The sequence below is a fragment of the Nicotiana sylvestris genome, chromosome 6 (assembly GCF_000393655.2).
Source record: "Nicotiana sylvestris chromosome 6, ASM39365v2, whole genome shotgun sequence".
NCBI lineage: Eukaryota > Viridiplantae > Streptophyta > Magnoliopsida > Solanales > Solanaceae > Nicotiana > Nicotiana sylvestris.
In genome coordinates, this window is record NC_091062.1 from 119,485,821 (window position 1) to 119,503,654 (window position 17,834).

Below are 17,834 nucleotides of genomic sequence, written 5' to 3' on the forward strand. Positions count from 1 at the left end.
GTTCTGAGCTCGCATCAAATTGATTTAAGCTTAGCTCGAGGATTATATAAAACCTTAAGGGGTATTATATTGAGCAATAAAAACCTAAAGGTTTATTACTTCTGAGTCCTAACCCTTACTCGAGTTGATTATTTGAATTATCGAGATCTTCCACAAATGAGAACAAAATAAAATTCAACACAAGTCGAGGATAGAACAAAAAGATGCTTTATATTCATAAAGGGAAGTTTTACAAAACATATTTACAACTCCCACAAGGGGTCTTGCACATAAACTAAAACCTAATCTATTTTCGGGGTCACACCCCTGGGAGTGTCATCTTCAGGAACTACACCTTCAGTAGCTCTATCTTCGGGAGCCTCCTCTCCCTCGATAACATCTTCTTCACCTTCACCGTCCCTGGATCCACTCACTACATCCTCATCATCGGAAGAGACAAGAAACCTGGCATCGGTTTTCTGCGCCTTTGCCTCGGCTATCTCCTCGGCAAGGTCGAACCCTCAGGCATGGATTTCTTCGAGAGTCTCCCTCCGGTCCTGGCACTTGGACAAATCATTGCTCCATTTTCCCAATCGGAGGCCTAACTCAACTCAGATTGAACGGTTGCGGCGTCCCTTAAGTATACGGCAATGGCTTTATCAGTTGCAGCCTTCGTCTTCTCAGCTTCAGCCTTAGCCTGCACAGCTTCGGCCCGGGCTCTAGCTAGTTCTGTCTCCAACTCCTTAATTTTCTTGGCCTAGGCCAGACCCTTCATTTTAATGCCTCACAGTTGAGTTTCAGCCGAGGCCAGTTGAGCTGTGACGGCTTCCTTATCGGCAACAAGCTAATCCATGCTCTCCTTTCATTGATGACAAACAACTTTAACTTGATCAACCTCACCTTGGAGCTGCCTAGTCATCTCCAACTTTTGCTGCAACTGAGATATCAAAGTGTTAGCCTCCGAAGTAGGGCCAAGAAGGTCGTACTATGTTAAAATTGCAGTTACTTGCTCATCTATCTCGGACTCATTTTTCCGAGCTTTGGCCAATTCGACCCGGAGATCCTTAAGCTCCTCTTTCTTTTTGCTACAGAGGAGCCTCAGGGACTTCTTTTCACCTGAAACTCTGCTAAGCTTGGCCTCACATTGGCTCAACTCAGCTCTAAACTTGACGATCGCCTGTACATGGAATGAAGATATGTCAGTCAAAGGAAAATAAGGAAAGAGAAAATTACAATAATTAAAGTAAGTATTTACCCGAAAGAGGATATGTTGAGCCTCTTCGAAAACTATGGATGCATCATTAAGGTTAGTGGCATCCTCGATCCCAGCAAAGCAACCCTAAATGGGATCTTTCTCGAGGACCTTGCTTGGATCGGGCACACGTAGAGTGTTTGCTTCTTCGATTGTCCCCTCGAAATAAGTTGGCAAAGAAAGGGAATGATCCATTGTCGTAGCCCCGAGCTCTTCACTCGGGGCATTCTCATTGGCTTCGGGGGTCTCCGCATTTGTCCCCTAAAGTACATATGTTGAAGGAGGAGGAACGACCTCAACCTCCACAGGGGCTTTGCCCGCATTTTTTGGGGTTCCCTCACCACGGGATGAGGTTTCCAGTTTGGAAGGCTTGGAAACCTCGATTGGTTTACTGGTTAGAGGTACCAACGCGGACTCTTCGCCATCATTTTCTTAATCTAGGGAATCATGGGCCGAATCTGCGGTCGTATGAGCAAATCTTTTCCGCAGCCTTCGAGCATGGGTCATTTTGTATTAAAGATCTTCAGGCTTTGAAACATTTTTTTTTTTATCCTTCTCGGAATTTGGGATTAAAGACTTCTTCCCTTCCCTGGGTGGGGCCGGCCTCATCTTGGATACATCTCCGAGGCCTGCACAAGTAAACATGAATAAGTTGACGCCACCAACATATGAAAAGTATTTGAAACTTGGGAAAAGCACTTACCATGGTTCTTGGCCTCCTACTGACCCTACGATAATTCTCACCATTTGTGCTCATCATACGAGGAGGTCGCAGCCAACTTTCGGACCCAGTCCTCGAGATCGAGGACAGCGAGAGGTGTCCAAGCAACAACTGCAGAAAAGATAAAAATATTATTATGGGATGTGGAAGTTGAGTATATATAGACATTAGGAAGAAGGACTCTACTTACGATTGCAATTCCATCTCTCCGGGAATGGCATTTAGTCCCGGGGAATGACATCCGAAGTCCGTACTCTGACGAATGGCTCATCCAACCCCGATCCTTGGCTTTGTCGTTGCTGGCAAAGAAGGCTTTCTTCGTGTGACATTGCAACTTGACAAGCCTTCGAAATAGCTGGGGCCAGTATAATAGAATCAGGTGGTTGAGGGTGAATTCCAAACCCTCGGCCTTTTCGGAAAAATAGTGCAGCATGATCACAGTGCGCCAAAAGAGGGGTAAATCTGGTCGAGGGTGATTTCGTATATTTTATAGAAGTCAATCACCACCGGAACCAGGGGACCCAGTGTGAAGGGGTAAGTGTAAACACTTAAAAACCCTCTACGTGGGTAGTAATGCTTTCTTCGGGACTGGGGATCTCAATCATGACCTCATTGATAACTAGGGATTTTGACGCATTTTATACTTCTTCTTGCTCATGCTTTGATTAGAAACTCATACAAAATAGTCCCAAAAGGCTCATAAGTTGTGCTTGATTGCAGGTTTGATCAACAAAGTTACAAGATGTCAAAGATCAGCTCAAAAGGAGGGAAACTTGCACATGTACCAAAGACAAGACAAGCTCAGGCAAAATAGGTCATGTGCGGCCGCACACCACTTTGTGCGGTCCGCACTAGGAGGTTTAGAGAGCATGTATTCAGGCAAAAAGTCAATGCGGCCGCACTAGATTTAGTGCGGTCCGCACTGGAGTCCATGCGGCCGCACTACCATTCTGTACGGTCCGCAGAGCCAAGATTCAGAGAAGTTGCAGTTTGGAGTTTTCAATCCAATGTGGCCCGCAGTCCATTTTGTGCAGACCGCACTAGAAGTCACCGCGGTCGCAGACCATTCTGTGCAGTCTGCGGAGCCTGAGTTTAGAGAGCTGGATTTTGGAGCCAAGAGTCCTAGTGCGGCTGCAGTCCATTCTATGCGGTCCGCACTAACCCCGTAGGGTCATTTTTGTCCAGATTTTTCAACTTAGTATAAATAGATCTTTTTTCCATTTTTAGGTTATCAGATATTGTAATAGCATAGTTGCGCTCGTGGGTCGACTTTTCTTAGTCATTTTGGGCAAATTTAACTGCATTTCATCATTGAATCTTTATATTTAGCTTAGCAATTAATTAATATGTGTTTATCTTCATCTTTTTCTTGTTTTTCTTCTTTGAATATGGGTAGCTAGACCCCATAGCTAGGGTTGTGGCTCAACCCTAGTGTGGGTAATTGATGGGTCTTGTATTTTAGAGCTATATTGATTATGGGTGTTTGATATTTGGGTCAATTTCATGGTTAATTACTGAATTAGTGGTTGCAAAAACTAGTTTGTATTTAGTTGACTAGGGCTCTTCTTAAGAAAGAGAGCCTAAGTCTCCGAAATTGATCCAACAAGAAATTGGGGCGTACTCAAGAGATTGATAGCCCCAATTAAAGAGTTAAACCTTGAGAGAGTAATACCCGACTTGAACCCTAAGTTGTTTGAGCAAATTTGCATACCCAGTTGGTCTTGAGAAAGTCAATTGGGCAACATCACTTGAACCACCGAGAGGTGTAGAGTGGGTAAAGTAGTGCAACGGTTATATCATACTCCCCAATCATGTCAATCGTGCCTTAGACTCAAGTACCCGTAAATTGACCACCTAGGCGGATGTCACTACCCTAGTGCCCTTTAAACTATTTGAACAACCCAGCATTTAACTCTTAGCTTAATTTACAATTTGTAGTTTGTTAAAAGTAGAATTATAAAGAAAACCCCAAATATGATGAGAAGTGTAATTTGGAACTCTATGCAATCCTAAGCTAAATAGATACACCACTCGAATTCTAGCTCTCTGTGGAAATCGATCCCGACCTAAAATAGGGTAAAAGCTACTCCGACCCTCTCTCACTACATAATTAATAGTGCGGAGTAGGTCGTGATCACTTTTTGGCGGCGTTGTCGAGGAGCTAACGGTTTTGGCTATCTATTTAGTTAGTTTTGTGTATTGTTCTTCTTTCCTTCTTAGTTACTTACTTGTTTGTGTCACTACTCAGGTACCATAATGGCAGTGAATAACGCTAATGACCCTCTTGGAAACGTGATTGCAGGGGAGGAGGTAGATGATGTCGGCGAAGATGAGGTGCCTTTTGTACCTCAAAGGCAACGTAGAGGCTGAAATGTCAATGCTAATCCAAATGGTGATATTCCAGACCCTCCCCCGCCACCTCCAAGAGTGGCTCGCAGAGTACTTCCGAACCAGGGTTATGCGAGTGCTATTGTCCCACCCCGAATCCGGGCGAGCAATTTTCAAATAACCAACGTGATGTTGACCTTACTTGAGCAGTGTGGGCATTTCACGGGTGCTGCGGATCAAAATGCCTACAAACATCTCAAGGGGTTCATGGATACATGTTGGGGGAGCAAGCAGAAGAATATGTTCGAGGATGCTCTTAGGTTGAGGCTTTTCCCATTCTCACTTTGGGGAAAGGCATTGGATTGGCTAGAGAGACTCCTCAACCATTCCATCACAACTTGGGATGAGTTGGCGGATAAGTTCATTGCTAAATTTTTCTCGCCCCGGGCATATGGAGGCATTGCGTGATGAGATATTGGCTTTAAAGCAAGATCCCACGGAACCTTTGCATGAGATTTGGGAGCGATATAGAACGATGGTGAAAGAATGCCCAACAATGATATGACCGAGGCTATGATACAACAAACTTTCTACCGGGGCATCAATACAACAAATCAATGCATAGTGAACCAACTTGCCGGGGGCAACTTTATGAAGCTGTCATATGATGAGGCATGTGATGTACTTGATGAGATGGCTGACACTTCTTCTACATGGCAAAGTAGAGCCAATGTGCCTCAAGGTGACCCTACGGTTATTCATTTACACAAGTAATTACATGACCATGGGCAAGCTATAGCAGAGTTGACAACTATTATGAATCAATTGGCTAAGGCATAGTTGCAAAAAGTTCAAAATCCTCGCCAAGTGAATGTCATAGAGGGTGTTAATATGCTTGTCAACAAGAGAAGGCAAAGAAGGCAACAAAATCAAGGGAATCCTGAGCAATTTGATGATGGATGTGATGGGCTTCAAAATGATGGTTATGATGACCAAGGTGAAGAGGGTTAAATATGTAAATAACTATCAAGGCCAACGGGGCAACTTTTCCAACCAACAATAGTGGAGACCTCAAGGCAATTGGGGCAATCAACAACAAAACACTGGAAATTGGGGGACAAAACAACAACCGGGACAATCAGAACAACAATCAAGGCAACCAAGGGAATTGGAATGGTAATAACAACAATTGGGGTGGCAACAATATCAAGGAGGATGGAACATTGGAAACCAAGGAAACCGGGGGCAAGGCTTTCAAAGGCCCCCAATGTACCAACAGCCAAACAATCCACCCCCATTTCCATCTCAAGGTCCTAGTTCTTCGGGTAATAATATGGGTAGAATTGAAATGATGTTCGAGAAGATGATGAAGAAGAATGTGAATTCTGATGCACAGTTAGCTTCTCACAATACCTCTATCCGAAACTTGGAGGTGCAATTAGGCCAAATCTCTCAGTCATTGAATACTCGCCCGAAGGGTGCTCTACCAAGTGATACGGTAGTGAACCCGAAGGGTGGGAACAATCATGTTATGGCGGTTACAACAAGAAGTGGGAGAGGCGGTGATGTGAATGCCTTTAAGCGAAAACAAGTAGTGGATGATGATGTTGAGTTGCAAGATGACGAAGTCCCTTTGGTAGTTGAAGATGCGGTTGATGAAAATGTGAAAAATGAAGTGAGGGTTGATATTCAAGAAGTCTAGGTGGAAACTCAAAATGAAACCCGTCTAGGGGACACATAATTGACATGTCGGAGCCGGTTGTGCCAAAAGCCAAGGCTCTTTTGCCAAGGACACCTCCACCGTATCCTCAAAGGCTCATGAAGCGAAAGAATGATAATCAGTTTAAAAAGTTCATTGACATGATGAAGATCTTATCTATTAATATGCTTTTGGTGGAGGCACTTGAACAAATGCAGGGCTATGCAAAATTCATGAAATACTTGGTCACAAAGAAGCGTTCTATGGATTGTGAAACTATAAAGATGACTCACCAAGTTAGTGCTATAGTGCATTCAATGGCCCTGAAGCTTGAAGATCCCGGTTCTTTCACCATTCCTTGCACCATTGGGAGTGTGGATTTTGCCAAGGCTCTATGTGATTTGGGAGCTAGTATCAATTTGATGCCCTGCTCAGTTTTAAAAACTTTGGGTATTGGGCATTCTAGGCCGACTTCCATGAGGTTACAAATGGCGGATAGATAAATAAAGAGACTCTTGGGTATTATTGATGATGTGTTTGTCCGAGTGGACAAATTTATCTTGCCATATGATTTTGTGATCTTCGATTGCGACGTGGACTACGAAGTTCCTATCATACTAGGCAGACCTTTCCTAGCTACTGGGAAGGCATTGGTAGATGTGGAAGCAGGGGAACTCACCTTCCGGGTGGGTGATAAAAAGGTAGTCTTTCATGTGTGCAAATCTATGAAGCAGCCCAATAGTACCGAGGTGTGCTCTTTTGGTGATCTCGTCACAGTAGTGATAATTGATGACACCAGTGCAATGATCAATGTGGAGGACCCATTGGAGGCCGTATTGTTGAATCTTGATGTCAATGAGGATGCAAGCTGAGTGGAGTGCGTGAATGCTTTACATGGAATGGGCTCTTATTCTTATGAGCCTAGGAAATTATCTTTGGATCTCGAGAATAGAAAAACTCCACCAACTAAACCTTCAATTGAGGAGTCGCTGGTGTTGGAGTTGAAGCCACTTCCTCCACACCTCAGGTATGAGTTCTTAGGCTCAAATTCTACTTTGCCAGTTATTCTTTCTTCTTGCCTTACTAACATGCAGGATGATGCCACATTGGCGGTGCTTTAAAATCGGAAAAAGGTAATTGTATAGACTTTAGCTGATATTCGGGGAATAAACCCCGCATTCTGTATGCACAAAATTATCTTGGAGGATCATGCAAAGCCTTCCTTGGAGCATCAAAGAAGATTGAACGAAGCAATGAAAGAAGTTGTAAAAAAAAGAGGTGATCAAGTGGTTGGATGTCGGGGTTGTGTACCCCATCTCTGATAGCTCTTAGACTTCGCCAGTACAATGTGTACCAAAGAAGGGTGGCATGACTGTGGTGACAAATTCCAAAAATGAGTTGATTCCGACAAGAACTGTCACCCAGTTGGAGGGTATTCATGGACTATCGCAAGTTGAATAAAGTGACCCGCAAGGATCACTTTCCTTTGCCATTTATGGATCAGATGCTAGACCGACTTGATGGGCGTGCCTTCTATTGCTTCTTAGATGGGTATCCTGGGTACAACCAAATCTTGATTGCTCTGGAAGATCAGGAAAAGACCACATTCACTTGTCCGTATGGCACATTTGCTTTCTCTAGGATGCCTTTTGGGTTGTGTAATGCACCGGCTATATTTCAGCGGTGCATGATGGCCATTTTCACCGATATAGTGGAAGACATTTTGGAGGTGTTCATGGACGATTTTAGTATTGTGAGGGACTCATTTGATGAATGTTTGAAGAATCTTGATAGGGTGTTGGCCCGTTGTAAAGAAACCAATCTTGTCCTCAATTGGGAGAAATGCCACTTTATGGTGGAAGAAGGAATCGTTCTCGGGCATAAAATTTCGAAGCATGGCATTGAGGTGGATAAAGCAAAGATATATGTGATTTCAAGGCTCCCTCGCCTACATCCGTCAAGGGAGTCCAAAGTTTTCTTGGGCATGCGGGGTTCTACCGGAGATTCATCAAAGAATTTTCGAAGGTAGTGAACCCCTTGTGCAAGTTATTGGAAAAAGATGCTAAGTTCGTGTTTGATGACAAGTGTATGCAAGCCTTTGAACTTCTCAAGCATAAGTTGACCATCACTCCTATCATTACCGCACCTAATTGAAGCTTGCCCTTTGAGCTCATGTGTGATGCTAGCGATGTTGCGATTGGGGCAGTTTTGGGTCAACGAGTGAACAAAATATTTCATCCGGTATACTATGCGAGCAAGAAAATGAATGATGCTCAAGTGAACTACACGGTGACCGAGAAGGAACTTTTGGCTATTGTGTTTGCTATGGAAAAATTCCGGCCGTATCTTATGGGTGCTAAGGTTATTGTTCATACCGACCATGCCACTCTTAGGTACTTGATGACAAAGAAAGACTCCAAGGCAAGGTTGATGCGATGGGTGTTACTACTCCAAGAATTTGATCTAGAAATTGTGGACCGGAAGGATAGTGAGAACCAAGTGGCAGACCATTTGTCTCGCTTGGAGGAGGAGGGGAGGCCTTGTGATGGCCTAGAGATCAATGATTCATTTTCCAATGAGCAACTCATCGCGGTGTCAATGAATGATATGCCATGGTTTGTCGATGTTGCTAATTTCCTTGTGACCGGTATAATCCCGTGTGAGCTCTCTTCTAACCAAAGGAAGAAGTTCAAGCGGGATACTTTGGATTTCTATTGGGATGAGCCGTACTTGTTCAAGATTTGCATGGATGGTGTGATCCGAAGGTGTGTCCCGGAGAAAAAGCAATTGAGTATCTTGGAGGCTTGTCATTCCTCTCCCTATGGTGACCATCATGGCAGGGCGAGGACGGCTTCTAAAGTTCTTAGTTGTGGGTTTTATTGGCCAACTTTGTTCAAAGATGTAGGTGATTTTGTGAAGAGATGCGACGAATGCCAAAGAGCAGGTGGAATTTTGAAGAAAGATGAGATGCCTCTCAATACCATCCTCGAGGTTGATATTTTTGATGTATGGGGCATTGATTTCATGGGCCCATTTGTTAGCTCTTGCGGGAACACTTACATTCTTATGGCAGTGGACTATGTTTCAAAGTGGGCTGAAGCCGTGGCTTTGCCCAACAATGAGGCCCGGAGTGTTGTTTCATTTCTCAAGAAAAGCATTTTTACAATGTTTGATACTCCTCGTGCAATCATAAGTGATGGGGGGTCTCATTTTTGCAATAGAGCTTTCGACACCTTGCTTTCAAAATATGGTGTCAATCACAAAGTTTCTACCCCCTATCATTCTCAAGCAAGTGGTCAAGTGGAAGTCTCCAACAGGGAAATCAAAAGCATATTGTCAAAGACGGTCAATGCTAATAGGACTGATTGGTCGAAAAAGTTGGATGACGCTCTATGGGCTTATAGAACGGCTTTCAAGACTCCGATTGGTATGTCTCTGTATCGGTTGGTGTTTGGGAAAGCTTTCCATCTACCGGTTGAGTTAGAGCACAAGGCCATGTGAGCTTTGAGGAAGCTAAATCTTGAGTGAGATATTGCAGCCAATCTTCGTGTGGAGCAGCTTAATGAACTTGATGAATTCCGATTCCATGCCTACTCCAGTTCGCCCTTGTATAAGGACAAGATGAAGTACCTTCATGATAAATATGCTCGTGGAAAGGAGTTCAAAGTAGGATATTTGGTTCTCTTGTTCAACTTCCAATTACGTCTATTTCCGGGAATGCTCAAATCAAAATGGAGTGGACCGTTTGAAGTGGTGTGTGTGACCCTGTTTGGTGCTCTTGATTTAAAGAACAAAAATGGTGAAGTTTTCAGAGTTAATGGGCACCGGGTCAAGCATTATCTTAGAAAAATTGATGACAGCCACGCGGTGGTGCTTCTTCATTTCAAATGATGTGATGGTAACCTGCGTCGTGCCGCGATGTTAAATCAGGCGCTTCTTTGGAGGCAACCCATGTGTTTTTCTTCTTGTTTTTATTTTGATTTTCATTGTAGTGTAGGATTGATTTTTCGGCTGACTGGTTGTGAGATGTTACAGGGTTGTGCTGATGTAGTGCAAGACATAGTGGAAAAATGTGCGGGTCTCTGAAGTTGCCAGTGCGGTCGCACTACATTCTGTGCGGACTGCACTGGTGAGGGTAAAATGCAGCCTCTCTGAAGTTTTCCACTGCGGCCGCACTACATTTTGTGCAGTCCGTAGTTGACCTCTGTGGCCGCAGTCCATTTTGTGTGGACCGCAAAGCGTTGCCTTCTCAAGCTTGAACAAAACAGTGCAGTGCGGATCGCGGTCCATTTTGTGTGGTCCGCACTGGTTGGTGAGACTGGGCCCCAGGTCCTTTTCTATAAATAGGGCCTGAGGCCCCCCTTTTACCCTTTTTGAACTTTCAATTCTTAGAAGCATATAAACACTGCTCATCACTCTTTTACCTTGTAGCTAACTGCTTGGAAACGTAGTTCTTCATTTCATCTCATTATCTGGTACTATTATCTTCCTTTTATTTGTTTAATTTTGTTAATTCCTTTTACTTTTTGTTTTAACTGCTTCCCCTTCTATGCTTAACGTATTTTTCTTCAATTTGTTAGGTTTGAGTAGTTAATTCTTTCATTAAAGTAAGCCTACGTAGTTGTAATCACTGGAAAATCACTTAGGGACATTAATTAGGGGCAAAATTGTGCTTAAAATCAAAAATTATGAAACCCTAACTTAGTGCTGAAACTGGGCACTCAGTGCGGACCGCAGTCATTTTTGTGCGGTCCGTGGTGACCCTCTGCAGTCCGCAATACCATTTTGTGCGGACTGCACTGATGAACTTCTGGGAAGCTGAACCTTGGGTAGTGCGGCCGCACTACATTTTTTGCGGACCGCACTGGCCCCTGTGCGGTCGCACTACCATTTTGTGCGATCCGCACTTACTCCTGTGCGGCCGCACACCATTTTGTGCGGTCCGCACTGGGTGACTTCTGCAAACTTTCTGCAGTTCTTCAAGTCTGTTCTACAACTTTGTCTACAATAATGATTTTCACTGGTTCTACTGATACTAACAATGTCATTTGGATTATGCTTGCAGACCATGGTAAAACAACGAGGCAAAGGATCTAAACAACCCGACAGAGGTGAATCCTCCCGGGGAGGGAAACAGAAAATGGTTAAACCCATTCCCCAAGCTAGGCAAAACATCAAAAACATGAGGAAGGACATAAAAGCTGCTGACAGAGCCATTGATATGTCGCTCGGGAGATCTGTTCGGATTCAATCCCAGAATACATCCCTTATCCGGAGAGACACAGACTGAGAGACACTCTTCCCGCTTCCCCTGCTGCCCAAGCATCAGTGAACATTTCTTCTGAGTTGTCTAAGGGCTCAGTAGCAGGTAGTAGGGAATACTCCACATCTCCCACAGCTTCATTATCCGGAGAGGATGCAGTAGGAGGTGAGGAGGAAGTAGAGGGAGATGAGGGAGTAGTAGAAAGAGGTGAGCCTCAGGTGGGAGGCATTGCTAGAACTAGAAAGCCTGAGGCTTGGGAGAACAGATTTGTGAGTGAGGTGGAGTACCATAAATTTTAGGAGTGGTGACCGGTAAGAAAGTTGATCCTAGAGAGGAGCTTCATAGATAGAGACTTGCTACCTCACAACCCAACGTGAGGAGGGAGTTTAGGACGAGAGTTGGATGGGAGCATTTTATGGATGACTATGTGGACGCCAACGAACACTTGGTCAAAGAATTCTACTGCAATGTAGCCCACATCAAAAATGGCTCCAAAGTGACCAAGGTTCGGAACTTAAAGGTTTTCTTTGATGGGAAGTCAATAAATGAGTACCTGGGCTTTAATGAGGAGGACGAGACCCTGTACATGGCGAAGATGGAAATGGGTGAAGAGGTTTGTCCTTGGTTACCACAGTACCTAGTAATCCCAGGTACCAGCCCCGACTGGTTGACTGCTGGAGTCCGAATTCTGAGACGGAGTTTGAATTTTGAGGTACGGGGGTGAGAGACTTTTGTTTGTAGTCTGTTGGACCCTAACACTCATGAAAACGCCCTACCTCTCCACCGGGCTGTGTTAGTGGCTTCTATCATGGCAGGGTACCCCATCAACATGGGGAATGTGATGTCCAGAATCATTACTATCGTGGGTGAGGAGCATGACTGGAACTATCCTTTTCCTAGTTTCCTTACAATGTACTTCCGATACTTGAAGGTGGAAAAGAGGCCCTTCGACATCAGAGTCAAGGCGAAGGCCCCTTTCTCCTGGTATAGCATGTAGGGGGATGACAACCCCAAGAGCAAGAACTTCAAAGGTACAACTACTACTCCAACTGGCCAGTCTGAAGAGACAGTTATGGTAGTGTCTCCTGCTGAGCCTACCTCCATTCCCACAGATATCCCTCTCGGTCCTTCTATATCCACAACCATTCCTGATGGCCCATCCACCTCAGCAGGCTCGGAGATTCCATCTTCCCGGGCCCATCCTATTACTGCTCACAGACTGAGCCAGGCACTTCTTAGCATAAAAAACTGGATGCATACTGCCTCATCCAAGTTGTCCATACTCACCACTATGGTAGAGGCTCAGTCGGCACCTCCGCCAGCACAGGTTCCATAGTTGATAGATGATGCTCTCAAGGAGATACTTGACAACCAAACGAAGATCCTCGACACTCAGGCAGTGCTCTCAAAGGCAGTTGATTCACATAGCAAGGCTCTCAAAGAGCTTGCTCGGGAGCACAAGAAGCTGCAGAAGACACGAGCCTCCAAAGAGTCCGTGAAGGAGCTGAGAGTAGATGTAGACAGACTGAAGGCGGATCACCTGCCTTTAGATTTACTGCTCCAGGACCCAGCACCAGCAGTTCATCTAGGGCCGTAGCATCCACATAGGCCTCCCAAGAGGAAGAGGATGATCTCTCAAGCTGATGATGCAGTCATCCAGTTGGCTGGCCCACAGGAGACCTCTTCCAGTCATCCATAGGGTGCACTACCTACAGAGCCTGTCCAGGTCCAGGCCCAGGTCCCAGTAGCAGAGCAATAGGCCACAAGGGACCAGTCTGAGGTCCCCGAGCATAGAGAGGACCCAGGGACCACACATGAGCCTATGCAGACAGACGGGTCATAGGGAGTCTTCTATATCCTTTTTCCTCTTACCTTTTTGGTGCTTTATTTAGACTAGTTGGCATTAGGGACAATGCCAGCTTTCATTTGAGGGGGTAGGCCCTACATTTTGGATGATTGTATATATTTAACATTTTTTTATGCTTTCTTAATTTTTCATCTTTGGTCTGTATATAATTCTAATATTTCGTTACATTTATCGCATTTTTATTTCACTTTGGGTCTGTATATAAAGATTATATCACATTGTATATATTCATCCCATCCATTGTATATTCAAATCCTCTCTTGTATATATTCATTCTATTTTCCGCAAAATGTTTCGTTTTTAGCTTCTTATTTGTGATTCGTAGCTTTTTGTTTTCGAAGTTTGCAATAAGCCTTTGGTTTTCTTAATGCCACGGTTCTTTCCAAAGGCGGAGTGTTGTGTGAACTGGGTAGCTCTTCCCAATGATGGATAGCGTGACAACCTTCTTATGGGTTTGAGTCCATTTTTTCTTTTTGTTTTAATAGTTAGTAGTTAAGGGTGCCTCAAGCAAAGCTTCACTTGGGGCTAGCACATTTGCTTTTGATCTCATGGTCAAAAACAAATTGTTGTGTTTAGGATGGTGAAAGTTGTGACCTTGAGACTCTTGTGTTGACCGATAATCTTCAAGTGATTTTTCGGGACCATTGTGTGCTCAAATCATATCTAAAGTCGTTTTGGGCCCCCGACTCTATGTCTTTAGCAATCCCTTAGCTTGTGTGGTAAGTAATTGCAATTGCAAGTCCAAGTCCCGAGCCATTGGTCTAGAACTTGCCCTGAATGTTTGTTGAGGCGAAATCATAAGTGAATTTTGACTTGAGACATGATTATAGGCTCTCTTTGATCCAAATGATAGTTTGAACAATTCCATAGCCTACCAATGGTAAGATCCCTAGTTAACCCTTTTCAGCCTTAGACCTTTTTCTTTCAAGAACCATGATACAAGCCTATACCCATTCTAAAAGATATCCTCTCTTGGCACCCAATCTTTCCTTTAGCACATGACAAAAGTATAAGTTTGGGGGGAGAGACGAGGATTGCAACAAAGAGGTAAAAAGGCACAAAAATGAAGAAAAAAAAGGCAATGGAAAAGAAAGAAAAGCAAAAAGACAAAAAAAATGTTCAATGTAAAAAAAGAATATAAAGGGATTCAAGAAAAGCAAAGAATGAAAGGTGTGGAAAGTTGAAAAAGGAGAAAAGGTTTGAAATGCCTAAGAAAGAGTGACAGTGTGTCTCTCTAACCCCTTAGAAAGAAGTGAAATGACTCAAAGAGTCAAGTGAATATATGCCAAATGAATCAAAAGAAGTGCTTAAGGGAAGATGGAACATACTTAGACCAAAATATTTCCTACCCTGAACCAAAAGCCTTCATAATGTCTCCACAAAAGTCCTATATGATCTTCAGTTGAATGAAGCTTACATTAGTGGATACTCACATAAGGGGCAAGCATATGGTACTTAGAGCCGGTCTTGTGACTTTTTCTTGAGAGAGATGAGAGAATTTCCATTAACCTCGTTTTGCATGCCACTATTCTAAAGGTGAGGTTTGCTTAGGGAGAGTTGAGGATGTGTGAGTTTGGGTTCCACAATAACCAAAGTAATTGAAAGAATTCTTTGATGTGTTGAGTCAACTCTTGATGCTCTTGTGTCGCACTTAATCCATGGTGTTTCAAAGGGTAAATGTTGTTAATGATTCATTTGTATTGAGGGCAATTGTTAGTCCCAATTGATGCTAGTTGAGGTTGCTTTAGGACAGCTGAAAATTTCTTGGGTTTTCCCTTAAGGGGTGGGTCTTATTTTGTTTGCTTAAGGACAAGCAAAAGCTTAAGTTTGGGGGAGTTGACAACTAGGAATTTTGATGCATTTTATACTCCTTTTTGCTCATGCTCTGATTAGAAACTCATACAAAATAGTCTCAAAAGGTTCATAAGTTGTGCTTGATTGCAGGTTTGATCAACAAAGTAACAAGATGTCAAAGATCAGCTCAAAAGGAGTGAAACTTGCACATGTACCAAAGACAAGACAAGCTCAGGCAAAATAGGTCCAGTGCGGCCGCACACCACATTGTGCGGTCCGCACTAGGAGGTTCAAAGAGCAGGTATTTAGGATAAAAGGCAATGCGACCGCACTAGATTTAGTGCGGTCTGCACTGGAGTCCATGCGGCCGCACTACTTCTGTGCGGTCCACAGAGCCAAGATTCAAAGAAGTTGCAGTTTGGAGCTTTCAAGCCAATGCGGTCCGCAGTCCATTTTGTGCGGACCGCACTAGAAGTCATCGCGGCCGCAGTCCATTCTGTGAGGTTCACGGAGCCTGAGTTTAGAGAGCTGGATTTTGGAGCCAAGAGTCCTAGTGCGGCCGCAGTCCATTTTGTGCGGTCCGCATTAACTCTGCAGGGGCATTTTTATCCATATTTTTTAGCTTAGTATAAATAGATCCTTTTTCTATTTTTAGGTTATCAGATATTGTAATAGCATAGCTGCGCTCGTGGGTCGACTTTTCTTAGTCATTTTGGGCAACTTTAACTGCATTTCATCATTGAATCTTTTTATATAGCTTAGCAATTAATTAATATGTGTTTATCTTCATCTTTTTCTTGTTTTTCTTCTTTGAATATGAGTAGCTAGACCCCATAGCTAGGGTTGTGGCTCAACCCTAGTGTGGGTAATTAATGTGTCTTGTATTTTAGGGCTAAATTGATTATGGGTGTTTGATATTTGGGTCAATTTCATAGTTAATTGTTGAATTAGTGGTTGCAAACACTAGTTTGTGTTTAGTTGACTAGGGCTCTTCTTAAGAAAGAGAGCCTAAGTCTCCAAAATTGATCCAATAAGAAATTGGGGCGTACTCAAGAGATTGATAGCCCCAATTAAAGGGTTAAACCTCGAGAGTGTAATACCCGACTTGAACCCTAAGTTGCTTGAGCAAATTTGCATACCCAGTTGGTCTTGAGAAAGTCAATTGGGCAAAATTACTTGAACCACCGAGAGGTGTAGAGTGGGTAAAGTAGTGCAACGGTTATATCATACTCCCCAATCATGTCAACTCAACCCGTCAATTGACCACCTAGGCAGATGTCACTACCCTAGTGCCTTTTAAACTATTTAAACAACCCGTAGCATTTAACGCTTAGCTTAATTTACAATTTGTAGTTTGTTAAAAGTAAAATTATAAAGAAAACCCCAAAAATGATGAGAAGTGTAATTTGGAACTCTACACAATCCTAAGCTAAATAGATACACTACTCAAATTCTAGCTCTCTGTGGAAATCGATCCAGATCCAAAATCGGGTAAAAGATGCTTTGACCCTCTCTCGCTACATAATTAGTAGTGCGAAGTAGGCTGTGATCACTCATATCCCCATCCACAGTCCTTTTTCACTTCCTTAAGGTGCTTCTTCGATATCAACCTAAGATATCGAGATGCATGCTCACATCAGCTTGGGACGTCGGGGGAATTTTCAATACTAAAGTCCTTCTTAATTATACAAGGGTCGTGGGTGATTTGCTTAAGAGTTGGCGGTGCCACCGGTTTGACCGGCCGAGAGGTAGAAGAAGACGATGCCTTTTCCTTTTGAGGGACTGTTTCAGAAGTTTTCGCCATGGTTTTAGGTTACAAAAGACAACGAGGCCTGGTTGTTTCTGGTACTAAGAAGACGGTGGTAGGAGAAAACAAAAGGGAACCAATTAAGAGAGAGAGGTATGGAGGAGGTTCAGAGATGCTTGAAAATTAAAGTAAAGCTTTATTAAAGGTAGGACCTTATATTTATAGATGGGGGCAATGGTTCAACAACGTTGGTGGCCGACCAACACTGGCGTGCATTTAATATTTTGGGGAAGCGAACCGACGGGATGTTTCAGTCACTTCGAGCGCCTACATCACGAGAGTGACATCATCGTTATTGACTCCGAAGGATCGAGGTTCAAGTCGTTTCTTATCATCTTATTCTAAGAAACGCGAGGACTATCTGTATACGGTCAAAAATACATGCCTCCGATTTATAGGCTCGATGGTCCGTTCTATGCTCAAGTCTGGAGGAGGTCGAGTTCGAGACTAGTGGACCATGCTCGAGCTCGAAGACAGAGTGCAATTCTCTGGGATGGAAGTTCGAGGAATACCGGGGCCAAGTATGCTCGACCCCGAAATAGTACCGTTATGGATTTGTACCAGAATGGGCTAGATTCCTGTTACGTCCCCAAAGTCATGGCGCAAATTTCGGAATAGCATTGTATGATTCCGTACTAGGCGGTTAGACAGTTGTACCAAGAATATTCCTTATTGTAAATGGAAATATTCCTTATTTAGGATTCCCCTATTATATAAAGGGGACCCAAATCATTTGTAATATCATCTAATCATTGAGCAAAGAATATACTCTCTACTTTTTGCCTATTGTTCATCAGAATTGTCCTTTAGCTTAATTGTTCTTACTGCACTAAGCCACCTCGAGGTCATTAAGCTCGAGGTCACTGCTGCTAAGCAATATTGGTTTGATTCACTTCTATCTTTCATTTCTACTTTATATTTCTTGTTTATTAATCGGTATTGAACTAAATCACATATCTTTAAAACCACTAATCAAATTTAATTGTTACTCGTATTTTCGAGGTAAACACACCCTTTTTTCCAATCACAAAAAAATAAAATTTAAATATAGAAAAGTCTTAAACACAAATGTGGGTTCAGTGACACTTCAAAATTCATTAATCTTCTATATTAAATTTAATAAC

The 17,834-nt window shown here is 43.3% G+C and overlaps 1 protein-coding gene across 1 annotated transcript; it reads right to left on the reverse strand.

Moving 5' to 3' along the window:
- Window positions 1–281: 281 nt before the first annotated feature.
- On the reverse strand, window positions 282–1,426 carry LOC138871189 (protein gar2-like). The gene is made up of 4 exons (XM_070149057.1): window positions 1,343–1,426; window positions 986–1,156; window positions 626–736; window positions 282–482 (listed from the first exon to the last, which is right to left on the reverse strand). The coding sequence occupies exons 1-4, from the start codon at window positions 1,424–1,426 to the stop codon at window positions 282–284; spliced, it is 567 nt and encodes a 188-aa protein (XP_070005158.1).
- Between the last annotated feature and the right edge of the window lie 16,408 nt (window positions 1,427–17,834).